Below are 14222 nucleotides of genomic sequence, written 5' to 3'. Positions count from 1 at the left end.
AGCCCAGACATGGAGGGCGGGGGGCACAGTCTGCAGGAATTTAAACTTTCAGACTTAGAGGGGTGGGGGGGCAAGGGCCTCCCAGACCCAAACGGAGAGCTTTTCACCAAATTTTATGTATTTTGGGTGTTACTGGGTGGCTCCTTTTGCTGCTCAGTGAGGCTCAGACACATTTTTGTCATTCCTGAGTCTGGGCCCCTGCTCTGCGGCCTGGACAGATGGACAGACAGGGTGGCTTGGACTGCCAGAAGAGGAGAAGGGTCTCCCATTCCACCCTGAGTCAATATTGACTCAGCAGGACATTAGCCTGACCCATGACCTCTCTATCATCTTTTTCTTCCCCCACAAATAAAATCTAGAAGGGCCGGGGATTTAGCTCAGTGGTTCTGCAGCCTGCCTTGCAAGTGCAAGGTCCCGAGTTCAATCCCCAGTACCAAAAAACCCCACCAAAAAACCTAGACCCCTCAAATGTTGGCAAAGGTCAGCATATTTCTCAGAAGGCCATTACAAGCCCTCACTCCTGCCCACCCCCGAGTGGCCTATGCTCACCAGAAACGAACGCTCTCAGCTCTTGACCTTCTCCCTCCATCTCCCTCCAGTTCTCAGTCTCCTGTCAGGAGGAAGTTCTGCCAGAAGTCTAACCTTCTTTCTTCCTTCTGAAATACCTCCTTTCCCCCTCTTAGCCCATAATGGGTATCAAGTTTCTTTCTTCCAGAAACATTCTCTCTACAACTTATTCCAAAAATTAATGAAGCAAGAAAAGAGAGGAATTTGAAGAAAAATGGAGGGGGAACTTTCACCACGGAACTGGATGATCTGAGTTGGGACAGGGAGGGGAAGAATAATTTCAAAATGGTAAGTGGGGGAGCTAGGGAGTAAGGGGGAAAGCCCAGGGAGGACTCCCCTCCCAGGCAGTGTTTGGGATACCAAGGGGGTTGGATGAAGTAAATGGAGACAGGCAGAAGACAGTAAGAAAAATAACAGGACAGAGTCAGGGCAGAGAATGCCACAGAGGATGGGAAAATAAGAGAGATGAGCCAAGAGGGCAAGAGACAACACACTCAAAGGGCAGGCAAGCAGACAGACAGACAGACAGAAAGGAAAGCAGGCAGGCAAGAGACAGGAAGGGGGCTCAGCCTAGAGTTTGCCAAGATGGTGACATAGTTGTCCTAGGATGAACCCAAGAATAACTACCCCACTGAGACTCAGAGTAGGGTGGGGGCATCATATATCCTGACTTGGGGAGACAGAGTCATAGCTTTGCCAGTGTCTGACCCACGGAGACTCAGAACAGAGGACACTACTCCAGATCTGGAGGCTGGGAGAAAGGAAGCCAGCTCTTTAGCCAGGGAAGCCACATGCAGCCTGGAAAGACTCTCATCTCAGCTGCAAGAGGGGCAACTGTCACTTCTTCCACACCCCTCAGCTCCTTCTCCGGGAGGCTTTACACTGGTGCCTGAGGCCACTGCACAGGAAACACTCCAGAGTCAACTGCTTCCTTCTCCAAACAATGCAGGATCCTGCTAACCACTCCAAAATCTGGGACAGAACACGGCATGGGGGACGGGGGGGGGGGGGGGGGAGCGGACGAGGTTTCCTGGGGCTCACATGGAGCCCCACCAAGTCAAGGACCCTTTCACAGTCTCAGTTAACTCAACAGCCCCAGATCCCCCAAGGACAGTGAGTCCCTCTTCACCCCCCTACTCAGAGCACTAGAAGGGTGAGCAGTCCAAGAGGTAGGGAGGGTCCTGAGAGAGAATATTGGGGAGGCATAAAATGTAGGCTTTGGGTTTTGATGTGCAGGGCTGTGACTGCAGCAGGAGAAAAGACTGAGATTTCAGGAAGGAAGGACCTCCCAAAGGTAAGGAAGAGGGTTTTTAGTTTGGTGCTGGGCATTGAACTGAGGGCCTAAGCATGCTAAGCACGTACTCTACCACTGAACTAAAACCCCAGCCCAGGAAGGAGTCTTGAACAGTGGGGGGATTTGGGCAAGATTTGACTTTGGCCAGTGCTCTGGCTGACAACCCTGGGAGGCTTAGTGACAGGGGGATGGTCAAAGGTAAAAATAATAATAATAATGATAATGATGATGATAATTTTTTTGAAAACTGGAGAAAAAGAAGCAGAAACAAGATTGGAGGAAAAAGAAGGCTTGGGAAGCAGCCCCAAACATCAAAATAATCCCCAAACGAATGTCTTACATATCTCTGCTTCGAAAGATGAAGGTATGGTGAGATATTTAGGGTCTGGTCTGAGCAGGGAAAATGGAGTTTGGAACCTTCTCTTATGGAGCCAGGAGGCTGATACCCAGCCTCATAATTTATTTCAGCTGTTCATCTCTCCAATAACTGGTAATACCCCAGCTCAAGGTGGGTGTGGGGAGGGGAGAAGAGAGGTCAACCCTCTTCCCTGAGCCCTTTCTGTGGAGGTGCCTTCTCCACTACAAAATATCCTTTAATCTCAGCAGGGCTCTCAAGGATCCCTCTTTCCAACCCCATCCTATCTTTTTTCCATCTTCCCCAGTAGCAAGTACAGTACACTCAATTTTGTCTACTGGGGGAGTGACAATTCTCCCCCAAAAGAAGGGGCCACTGGGAACAGTTTCAAGCACAGAAGAAAAGGGAAAAGAGGTAAGGAAGGCCCCCAGGCCTCTCCCATGAAAGAAGGGAGCAGGGCCTGTGACAGCAGGAGGAAGACACTAGTCAGGTAAGCTGGGGCATGCTTCCTTCTCTGGAAAGCAGAGGAAGTTCTTTGGATCAGGAAGTAAGAAGCAGGGACCTGGATAAGGGGTTGCCATTGGATAGAGGTGAACCTACATTTCTACAAATTTCTCCTTCCCTACCCTCCAGAGTATTCATATTCCCCTTCCAAGGGGAGGGATACTGGTGTGTTTGGGGAGGAGTCCTCTTCCTGGGTTTCTGAACAGAGTTTGATCTGAGCTGGGGATACACACAGGTGGGCAGGGTAGTTTTAAGAAAGAGTAGAGAGACAGTTAAGGAGAACATGTTCAGTCTTCCTTATCCAACTACTGTGAATTAACATGGTGTGGCAACTAGGACCCCTCTGGGATGAGAGAGTAAGCCTCCCTGGGGCCCATTCCTGACTGGGCTGGTGGTCTCTTCTGCTCTCCTCTGAGACTCTTTGCTTCTAACTCCACCCACCCACCTTCCTTCATGGGCCTCCTGATGGAGCTCCTTCTCATCCAACATTTTTTTCTTTCCTTCCCAGAAGTAGCTGCACCTAAAGCTCTCTGCCTCAGTTTCCCCTCTCCCCCACATGGCTGGGAGCAAGAGGAAAGAACCTGATAATGGAGGCAATCAAAGGGTGAGGGTAGCTGTGTGGGCAGGTCTGGAGGATTTTCAAGGCAGAGCCTCTTTCCTCCTCTTTGAAAGATAATTGTGGAGGGGGGTGCAGACAGACAGTCCCCAAGATGGATGATTAAGGGCCACTGAATAAACTGTTTTTCTGGGCCCAGCTGCTTTCTGATCCTCTAGCTCTCCTCCCCCAACTGGAGCAACTTAGGGAAAGGAGAGAGGGAAAGATAATTTGATTTCAGAGAAAAACTTTCCCTATCTCAGTCTGGCAAGATTTAGAAGACAGAGGAGAGGTTCATGACGGTATGAGTCTGTGTTGTGCCCTGGTGAGAGGGCAAAGAGATTTCATCCCTTTTCAAGTCAGGGACCCAGACCAACCCAACCCCATGACCCCAGCTTAGAGCTTGGGCAAGGCTTAAACCAGTGACTCACAAGTAAGAAGAAAAACAGCTGACAGAAAAAGGGGAGAAAGGCACCCCATTTTCCCCAAAGGACAGAGTTTTAGCCCAAACCTAACTGCGGTAGTATGTGTGAGTCGGATGGAGGGAGGTTAAAGGAGTAGCTGGGGTGGGGGCCATAGTCATAATCCCTATCCAACCTCCAACTCTCCTTCCAGCCCAAACTGTGATCAAGCCAAAAGTGGTGGGAGGACCCCTCTTGCCCTCTACCCCAGCATTTCAGGCCACTCTCCAGTCCCTTTCCCCAAAGATGACAGGTGACATTTTCTTCATCCTAGGGCTCTCAGGAATGAAGGAGGAAAACTCAAAGTCATATAGCATCGTCACCCCCTCTTCATCCTCCAAAACAGCTCTACTCAGGCTACTGACAGAAGCCCTAAGAGAGGTAAGTGCCCACTTCAGGATCCACCGGGCAGCCCTGGATCCTGGACCCAGGCCTTCAAGCCTGGGCTCCGGTGCCCATTCTACAACCAAGCAGGGGGCCCTCCCTCTCCCCACCCACAGCCTTGTCAGGCCAGCCTGCCTCCTGCTGGGCAGGGCACCCCTGGCTTGGCTTCCCTTTGGAGTCTTCAGAAGCCACTGCACGCCCCCCCCCCTTTTGCAGCCCTACATTGCAAATCCGGATTCCTTCACAATTCAGATGGGGGGGGGGACAGGAGGGTGGAGGATGTAGGGGAAGCAGAGGCCCTCCCCAACCCGAGATAGGCAGAGAAGGCCTCTAGATCCAAGATCAGAAAAAGGGGGAGTCCTCTTCTCCCTAGCCAAGCCTTTGGTCTTTGTCTAAGCTGGGGGGTCCCTGGAACCATCATTTGCCCAGGGTCCTCATCCCCCAAATCAGACCCCAGTCCCCGCCCCCAGTCAGGCCGCTGCTGTGTCAGCTGTACTGGGTAACAAAAGGCACCCCCTCCCACGTCTCCCTTCCTTATCCGTACGCAGGAGTGGGGGCTGGGGAGGGCGTCCCCCAGGGGTCCAGGAGGCCGCGGAATCTCACTCACCATCGACAGCGGCCGCGACCAGAGCTGAGAGCGAAGGCACCAGCAACAGCAGCAGCAGCGGCGGCGGCGGGGTCAGCATGGTGTGGTCTGATGCAAGCAGCAACCCCCTCCCCCCTGGTCCTGCCACTTCTCTCCCTCGCCGCCCCCCAACTGGGGGGTCCCCTTTTATCTTCCTCTCCCCCGCTTCTCTATTATTCTTTCCTTCGGCAAAGCGCACCAGGGGCGTGGGTGAAGAGGTAGTTCTGAGCCCCTTGGGAAGGGCTTGCTGACGAGGGTGCGCCCCCTACCCCCAAATCCAAACCCTTCACCCCCAGCTTTACTCCCGGCTCCTCTTTCCCTCCCCAGGCGAAGCTCAAAGCCCCATCTCCGAGCCGCCTCCGGCTGCAAAAATGCACAATTGGGAGGAGGCGGGGTGGGGGGTGGGGGGCGTGGACCGGGTGGGGGAGCTTTTGGAAGGGGCTTGACGGAGCTCTGGGGGCTCCCCTCGTTTCCGCCTCCTCAGTGCACGGGCCTGGAGCTCGCACCGCTGTTCCCCAGGCTGAAGTGCCGCGGGGGGGCCGAAGGGGGAGAGGGAGGGGACGGGGAAAGCAGGGAGGGAGGGAAGGGGCGGGGAAAGAAAAAAGTGGTGGTGGTGGTGGTGGTGGTGGGGAGAAAGAGCTACGCGGCAATCCTGAGAGTGCGCATGCGCCAGTTTGGCGCGCTGCCCTGGGGAGGGGGAGTCGGAGTCTCGACAAGCTTTGGAGTTCTGGGAAGCGGTCTGAGAGTGGGAGTCTCGAGGGTCTCCTAGCCGGTTTGGGGCCCAGGCGCCCTCTCCCTTGGTTTGGTCCTCCCCCCCCCACACACTCCAGAGCTGAGGGGGTCGAGGATAGGATGGGGCAGTGAGCTAGGAGAGCGGGGCACTCCTCTTGGAAACTCGGTGTCATACCCTAGGATTTCGGGTCCCCTCTCGAGGTTCCCGGAGCCTATGTCTGGGCAGAAGCCCGATTTCCTCGGGGAACCCTGACTGTACCTCCCCTGCCCAGAGTGGGGGCAGGGGCCTCCAGCCCACGGGGAAAGGCTGAGCTTTGATTTGGAGACTGTAAGACTGGGATTGGGACTGGGGCCTGAGGTGGAGGGGCGGGGTGGAGGAGGTGCCACGAGGGCCCGCCCCCACCTAGCTCCGAGGCTTGGTGTAAACAGGGCACCCGCGGGGACACGCTGGAGCTTGCCTGCCCGCCTGGGACTCGGGGATGGAGCCCACCTCAGCACCCGCCCCGCCCTGCTCGCCTGGCACCGGGCACGGGAGGGGCAGGCCCTAGTTGGGAGGGAGGTGAGTCACCAGCGGGTGGGGTAGAGGAAGGGCAACCCATTTTGCCCCAAGAGGTCGGGACTCATTTATTTTGTGTGTGTTTTGTTTTTTATACCTTCTGACTGGCTTCCCACCAAGTCAGGATTTTGAATTCCGAGCAACAGGGATTTGGAATAGGATGAGGGACTCTGGTCCTCTGCTTCCAGGCCTCAGTTTTGAGGGACTATCTGCTGAGTGCCGGACCTTTGCCCCCAGACCCAGCTTGCAGGGGAAAGGTACTCGGAGTTCAGAAGGCGGTTCCCAGGGGCCGGCGAATGGGCTTCTGGCCACTGCCCCCTTCTGGGCGCCGTTTGAAGGCTGCACCCTTAGTGTCTGACATTCTGGGTGTCTGAAGACAGAGTTCAGGGAGCCAGCAGGCGACTTTGGCTGCCAGAGATGGACCTTAGAGATGAAGAATGTTTGCAGCAACCTTCTCTCTTTTTAGTTCTAGTCAGGAAAGATCCCGAGTCTCCACTTCAGTCTGCCCCTGGCAGAAAAGGGAGCAGGGGAGAACTTCACTGTTAATGATAGTGAGCTCGACCTTAGCCCCCAACCGGAGCTTTGTCCTAGTTCTCTTTGCTCAGGGTCATGGCCACCTGGTTTTAGTCTCCCAGGGTAGAAACCAAAGACTTGGCCAATTTGACAGAGTCATTTATTCTTGTATCCAGTCTTGCCAACTTGTGCTTAAGGCCTGCCCCCCCCCCTTTGAAATATATCTCAGATTTGTTTCATTTTCACTGCCAGAGGATATCTCCCACCAGGGGTGGGGTCTTATTCCACTTTTTTTTTTTTGGTACTGGGGATCGAACTCTCGGGTCCTTGTGCTTGTGAAGCAGGCGGTGAAACCACTGAGCTAAATCCCCGGCCCCTTCATACCAAATGTTTTTAATGGATGCCTGGTAGGTTTCTGCCAGGGCCTCTCCGCATAATGTGGTCCAAGTAAAATCCAGTCGAAGCTGACCTCACGCAACTTTGCTGGAAAAACATCTGGATCAGCCTGATTGGGCTGTGGGGGGCTCAGCTTCCAGGCTACCTTACTTACATAGGTGAATCTTCCTAAAACTACTTTCCCTCTGTCTCTTCAGTGCCAACAGAACTCAATTGGATGTCTGTAAACAACTGAATCAAATATGAACTCTTCTCCCTCTCATGGCCTCCCAAAATCTGGTGTCAGCCAAGCATGTTGACATTTCCTTCTTACTTGCTACCTCCCAACCCCTGCTATATTCTGAATGTGAATGTGTATTTATTTTTATTAACTTTTCATTGCAAATATAATAATAATAATACTTAATGGTTAAAAATCTCAGAACATAAGAATATCGGAGGTTGGAAGTATAATCAAACTTATGGTACTCCATGCTGCTATTCTTCAGCCCCACCCTCAGAGTAACCACTACTATTGTTTCCTTGGGGATCCTTCCAGGAGGGTTTTTTTTTTCCATTTAAATAACTTACAATATAAGTGAGTATCCTTGAAAACCACCAGTGAGTTCATACCATATATGCTCTTGCAACTTGCTTTTTTCAATTAATTTATCTTGATCTCTTTCCACACTGTATGTACACATCCAGCTCACACTTTATATTGGCCACTTGGAATCTCCTTGCTTGGGTGCTCCACTATTGGGTTTGGTGGGCCCTTGGGTTGTTTCCAGTATGTGAACTACTGCAAGAGTCTCTCTGAGATAAGAGGATGCAAATTTTTGTGTGAGCCTTTAATTATTCTCTTCCCCTTGGGCCGGGAATTTAGCTCAGTGGCACCTCGCCTGCCTTGAAAGCCCAAGGTCCTGAGTTCCATCCCTGGTACCAAAACAAAAAAAAGAAAGAAAAGAAAAATTATTCTGTTTCCCTAGCTCCTCTACCCTCCTCAGAAAAGCTTTTCCATTGTTCTTGCTCTGCCCATCTTTTCACTTCAAAACCTGTACTCAGGATAGCCCCAGTATCCAGAGTTTAGCACTTAATTTTGAGAGTTCTAGGTCTACCACCAGACCATAAACTCCTTGAGGACAGAGATCATGTCTTCTACTTTTTTGTGTCTACTCAAGTCTTTTTTTTTTCTTTCAGTACCAGAAATTGAATCCAGGCCCTTGCACAAGCTAAAAAAATACTCTGCCACTGGACTAAGCCCAGCCCTCCACCCAGCTCTTCACTGGTGGGGAAGTTGATGACAGTGTTAGGACTGGGGTTACCTTCCTGGTAGGGGAAAGAATGTGACTGTAAACATCTTCTTCCTTGTATTTCTCTGATGGCACTCATTATTCAATCTCTGCCTCAGCATCTTCTCTTTCTCTCTACTTAAGGAGCTTCTATCTTTAAATGCTTAGGTTGGAAGTATGAGCAAAATAGTGGAAAGTCAAGGAAGAATTTTCTGAAATTTATGTACAGGATACCAAGAATGGTGATAGGCAGCAAAGAAGTTGCAGCAAATTATAAACCACCCCTTTTTCTGAGTGTAAAGGCTTGGAATGGGGCGTTTGGAGGGCAGCTTTGAGACGGAGCAGCTCAGAGGCTAACACCACCTAGTGGTCAGTTAAAGAAGGTATCCCTAAAGGGTCTGATGGAAAGTGGAGAGGGAAAAGACCAAAATTTATAGACCAAGTACAATGCACAAGTCCCATGCAATGGACTTTATATGAATTAAGTCTCATAGCTACGGTGTGGTATGAGTAATTTCCAGTTCATAGACCATGAAATAGAGGCTAAGAGAGATTAAGGAATATGTCCCAAAATCAGATAGTTATTCAATTTCTTATTTCAATTTCTGTGTTTACTACCCCTCCACTTGGCTCCCCACCACCCTACCCTGTCCCCTCTGCAATCCTGCTTCAGTGTTGGTTTAGACATATTATCCATTCTTTAACTCCTCTTTGCACTGTGCTTGGAAGAGGAACCTGTCTAGTGAGACCGGTCTATTGGAGGCTTCCTACTACTGGAGGTGGTATCACGGAGAAAACCCCGACTCCAAGATTCAGGGATGCGAGACCTGTCTCAATGAAACTGTTTGTAGCTCTGTGCTTGTCTGAGGGTACTGTAAACTCTCAACTGGATTCCAGACTTCTCATAAAAGTATTTTGATTTGTGTTACTGTGAGGAGATGAGAGGTAGGACTTCCCATTTTGACAACTTCTTATTGTGACAACTTAATGTCCACATGGGAGAAATAAAGGAACTTTGTCCCTGCCTCACACCGTGTGCAAAAATTAATTTAAAGTGGATTATAAGCCTAAATTATAAAAACTAAATTCTGCCTTTAAGTGAATGCACAGAATATAATTATAACATGGGTGTAGGAAAATTTTCTTAAACCATAGAAAGCAGTAACTATAAAAGAAAAAAATGAAACATAAAAATTTTGCTCATCAAAAGATATCATTAAGGGGCTGGGGATGTAGCTTAGTAGTTTCGCCACCTGCTGTGCAAGCGCAAGGACCTGAGTTCAATCCCCAGTACAAAAAAAAAAAAAAAAGACATCATTAAGAAAATGAATAGGGGGCCAGGTATTTAGCTCTGTGGTTCCAGTGCCTGCCTTGCAAGCACAAGATCCCGAGTTCGATCCCCAGTACCCAAAAAAAAAAAAGAAAAGGAAATGAATAGGGCCAGGGATTTAGCTCAGTGATGCTGAGCCTGCCTCCCAAGTGCAAGGTCCTGAGTTTGATTCCTGGTACAAGAAAGAAAGAAAGAAAGAAAGAAAGAAAGAAAGAAAGAAAGAAAGAAAGAAAGAAAGAAAGAAAAAGAAAAGAAAAGGAATAAGCCAAGTTGGCTTATTTATTGATTTAACAAAGGACAAATGTTTGCAGGATATATAAGAAATTCCTAAAACACAGTAATAAAAAGACAACTCAGTGAATGGCCAAAAAGCATACGAAAAGTTCTCAGCATATTTAGTTTTCAAGAAAATGCAAATTTCTAAGGTAGGATGGTGAGCCTATAGTCCCAGGTATGGTGGAGCTGGGAAAGCTGTGATAGGAAGATCACTCGAACCCAGGAGTTTGGGGCCAGTCTAGGCAACATACCAAGATCCTGCCTCAAAAAGAAAAAGCAAATGCAAACCAAAATCAAAATGTGCTACCTCTCTTTACCCACCAAAATAAACTTTTAAAAATTGACAGTACCAAATAGTGGGTCTGTAGAGCAACTGCAGCTATCATATATTCTTGGTAGGAACATAAAGCACATATCAATTTGGAAAAACATGCAGCAGTTTCTTAGGTAACTCAGCATGCGCCTAATCTATGATCCAGAAGTTATATGCCTAGTTGTTTACCCAAGAGAAATGAAAACATACATTTACACACAGACTTGAACATAGGATGTTCACAGCAGCCCCAAACTATCACTCAGGTGTCCATCATTTATTTTAAAAAGGATAAAAAAACTGCTGTATCTCTACAATGAGATAGTATTCTGCAATAAAAACAGACAATACATGCAATGTAATAGACAAATCTCAAAACAGGTTGAGTTAAAGCAGCCAGGAATAAAAATACACCCTGTAAAACACTTAATCTTCTGGAAGATAAAAATAGGTAAAGCTCTTGATGTCATAGGTGGAGTCAGGGACTTTGTCAACAGAACCCCAATTGCAAAAGAAATAATATCCAGAATCAACAAATGGGATTATATCAAATTAAAAACCTTGTGCACAGCAAACGAAACAACCAACAGAGTGAAGAGACAACCTATAGAATAGGAAAAAAAAATTTCCAGCTACACTTCAGACAGAGGAATAATATCTATTTTTCTTTTTATTTCTTGTTTGTTTTGTGGTACCAGGGATCGAACTCAGAACCTTGCACTTACAAGGCAGGCATGGAGCCATTGAGCTAAGTCCCTGGCCCTAATATCTAGAATATATAAAGAACTCAAGAAAAGTCACCTCCAAAAGATGTCCCCTCAAAGCCTTGTGCAGTCATAGGTGGGGCTTTTTCAGAGGTGGCTGGATCTAGAGTGTGAAACGTTGGGATTGATTCATGATGCAATGCTAGGATCAAGGGCACTAGGATTAAGGGTGTGAGTGCTAGCCGCCCTAAGTAGCCTGGATAAGATCTAAGGGATACAGAAAGCTTACTTTTCATCCCTTGCTTGCTTTGCTACCTTCTGTCTGCTGTGAACTGTTTCTCCTTTGTGATGCCTGTCTGCCATGCCACCCTGCCTTGGAGCCAGCCGATTATGGACTGAAAGCTTTATAAACTGTGAGCCAAATAAACCTTTCCTCCTTTAACTTTGGGTGTCAGGTATTTTGTCTCAGCAATGAGAAAAGTAACTAAGAACCCCCCCAAAATAAAAGACTTGATTAAAAATTGGGCAACTGAAATAAATAGTTCTCAGAAATGTAACTGGCTAATAAATACATGAAAAATGTTCAACATTGCTGGCAATTAGAGAAATGCAAATTAAAACAGCTCTGAGATTCCATCTTACTCCAGAATAAATGTCCATCACAAGAAATCAAATAATAACAAATGCTAGTGAGGCTGTGGGAAAAAAGGAATACTTCACTGTTGTTGGAAATGTAAACTGGTACAACCACTGAAAATCAGTATGGAGAGTCCTCAAAAAACTAAAAATAGAAATTCCATTTGATTCAGCTATTCACCTTCTATACTTATGTTTATAGCAGCATAATTCATAATAGCTAAATCTGGGAAGAGGCCTATAGTCCATCAACAGATGAATGGATAAAGAAAATGTGGTATTTATACACAATGGAGTACTACTCTACTATAAAGAAGGATATATTTGAGCCATTTTTAGGAAAATTGATGTACCTTGAGAGCATAACATTAAGTGAAATAAGTCAAACACACAAGCTTAAATTTCACATGGTTTGTCTTATATGAGAAACCCAAAGTATAAATAAAGAGCAAAATAAAAGATAGATAATAGGTAAGAGAGAGACAGATCTTTTGCAAATGGGAAGGGGACCAAGAGATGGAAGGAGGGGAGGGGAAGAAGACATAAAAAGAATTAGGGTGTGTTATGCAAGGTATATGTACCAGTTCCTCGAAATGAATGTAATCATTATGTACTACAAATAATGCACTAATAAAAATTTAAAAATACACTATATATTACTCCATTGATAGGAATTCTCAAAAAAATCAGAACAGTAGTTTCCCTCATCCACTGCTCAGGATGGGGTGAGACCAGTGATCTATATTGTATGTGTGTGTGTGGTGCTGGGAAGGGAAACTAGGACCTTGTACATGCTAAGCAAGGGCTCTACCACTGAGCTATACTTCAAGCCCATGACCTACATCTTGCTAGGAGTTTGAGTGTCGTAAAGCAAACACAAAGTAAGACAGAAATTTGAACCCAGGGGTCTGGACCCCAGAGACCATGGTTAACCACTACGTGCTGACTTGCTCAGGCCACAGAGCCTCAGGTGTGAATGAGATCCCACAGGAAAAGTAGAGCACACAGAGAGATAGGAGGAAGACCAAGAAAGAGACTGTGAAAACCAGCCAGAGGAGAGCTTTCAAGAATGACTAACGTGGCTGAGGCAATAGCTCAGTGGTAGAACACATGCATAAAATATACAAAGGCCAGGATTTGATTCCCAGCATGATAAGGGCAGGAATACACCATCATTCTTGACACCTAGAGGCATATGTTACATGGACCAGCAGTTTCATTGGTCTTGTGGGGGCAGCGACTTGCTGGTACTGTAATAAGGAGGTGAGGAAGGGACAACAGTGAATGTGAATAAATTTCCCAAGAATCTTGGCTGCACAGAGGAAGAGAGTAAGGCAAGACAGTAATTAGAGGGCTGGAATTTCCTTGCAGAGGCTCAGTCCTGACCACAGCTGGCTCCATCCAAAGATGTTTGACTTTGCCCACCCACCAAGGCTGCTTCTTGTCCTGTGAAGTGAAGTTTTGTTTGCCACAGTAAGCCTAGGAAAGCCCTGGGGCTCCATTTAGAGACTAGAAATCAGCTGACCCCACCATTGCTCACATTCTGTCATCCTTGGCAGGTCTTATGGGCGTTCACCCTTCTCCATTAAGCCTGGTGCTTCCTCTTCCTAATCACTTTTGCACTGCTCCTTGCACTCCTCACTCCTTGCACAAAGCCCCAGGTCACTGTCAGCTCAGATCATTCCTGCCTTTCTTTCCTTGTCTGACTCCTAGTTCTTCTCTGAGGACACTCTTCTTTTACTGAGATCTCATTTATTCTCCCAAGTGTCTTCTTCCACAAGACAAGCAGTGATGGATGCATGGATAGGCGGCCTGCTCTGGGCTCTATATTTCCTATGGTCTCAGTCAGGGATGCATTTAGCAGCAAATAACAGAAGACCCAATCAAAGTAGACCGAACAAAGAAGAGCCCAGAGCAAGTCCAAAGCTGGTTGATTCATCAAGGGTTTTCTACCTTTTCACATGAATACCCGGTCCTCAGTGTCTGGTGGAGCTGGTTGCAGCTGTTTTGGTCCTCACAAATGGGTATGCCACTAGAGAAGAATAAAACCTTTTCCAGGGGCAGGGGATTTAGCTCAGTGACGCCACGCCTGCCCTGCAAGCACAAGGTCCTGAGTTCAATCCCCAGTACCCAAAAAAACCAAAAACCAAAAAACAGGTCCAGGGATTTGGCTCAGTGGTTCAGCCAGCTGCCGCTCAAGGTCCCAAGTTCAATCCCCAGTAACAACAACAACAACAACAACAACAACAACAACAGTACTTTATCCAGGAGTTTCCTAAATCCTATTGTCTAGGATTGGGTCATTGGTCAGGGAATACAAATACTCTGATTGACTCACCTGGTCATTTTCACCCCTTGAATACATGAGAAGAGAACACCTGTACAAAATCCAGATTTTACTAGCAAGGAGGAAGATCTTGGCTGCTGAGTAAGGTACTCATCAGTGCTTGCCCTAGTAGTCATAAAAATTTCCTCTTATGGGCCAGGTAAGCTCATCTTACTTGAAATGTTAACATGGCTTAAGGGCAACAATGCTGACGCCAAACTAATTGGGTTCTTCCCAGTTCCCAACTCCCTGACTTTGGTCCGGGCGAGTTGCCTAAACTTTCCTAGAGTGTGTTTCTTATCTGTAAAATGAAGGCTATCAGCACTATCTAGCAGAATTTTCTGTGATGATCAAAGTTCCCAGGTCAGTGCTACCTTAGCAGCC

At 47.6% G+C, this 14222-nt stretch overlaps 2 protein-coding genes and 1 long non-coding RNA gene across 5 annotated transcripts in view; 2 read left to right on the top strand and 1 right to left on the bottom strand.

Annotated features, from left to right (window-relative positions):
* Positions 1–5318, bottom strand: part of Lrp1 (LDL receptor related protein 1) — a 77974-nt gene extending 72656 nt beyond the window's left edge. For all 3 annotated transcript variants that reach the window (XM_087192167.1, XM_087192168.1, XM_004861256.4), the window contains exon 1: positions 4768–5318. In XM_087192167.1, the coding sequence (XP_087048293.1) occupies positions 4768–4846 (79 nt within the window). In that variant the 5' untranslated portion in view covers positions 4847–5318. The remainder of the gene's footprint in view (positions 1–4767) is intronic.
* The window catches only part of Stat6 (signal transducer and activator of transcription 6), a 36130-nt gene continuing 25967 nt past the window's right edge, over positions 4060–14222 (top strand). Inside the window, exon 1 of the mRNA XM_013078261.3 lies at positions 4060–4157. Within this exon, the coding sequence (XP_012933715.2) occupies positions 4062–4157 (96 nt within the window). The 5' untranslated portion in view covers positions 4060–4061. The remainder of the gene's footprint in view (positions 4158–14222) is intronic.
* Positions 5413–9282, top strand: LOC147823712 (uncharacterized). Its single transcript, XR_015443381.1, has 2 exons — positions 5413–6076; positions 8162–9282. It is a non-coding gene; the product is annotated as an uncharacterized LOC147823712 (long non-coding RNA).

Source organism: Heterocephalus glaber, unplaced genomic scaffold, assembly GCF_053883595.1.
Source record: "Heterocephalus glaber isolate CG9 unplaced genomic scaffold, H.glaber_assembly_v1.0 deba00001569, whole genome shotgun sequence".
NCBI lineage: Eukaryota > Metazoa > Chordata > Mammalia > Rodentia > Bathyergidae > Heterocephalus > Heterocephalus glaber.
The sequence above is the reverse complement of the archived record's forward strand: the minus strand, read 5'-3'. Positions and strand labels throughout refer to the sequence as shown.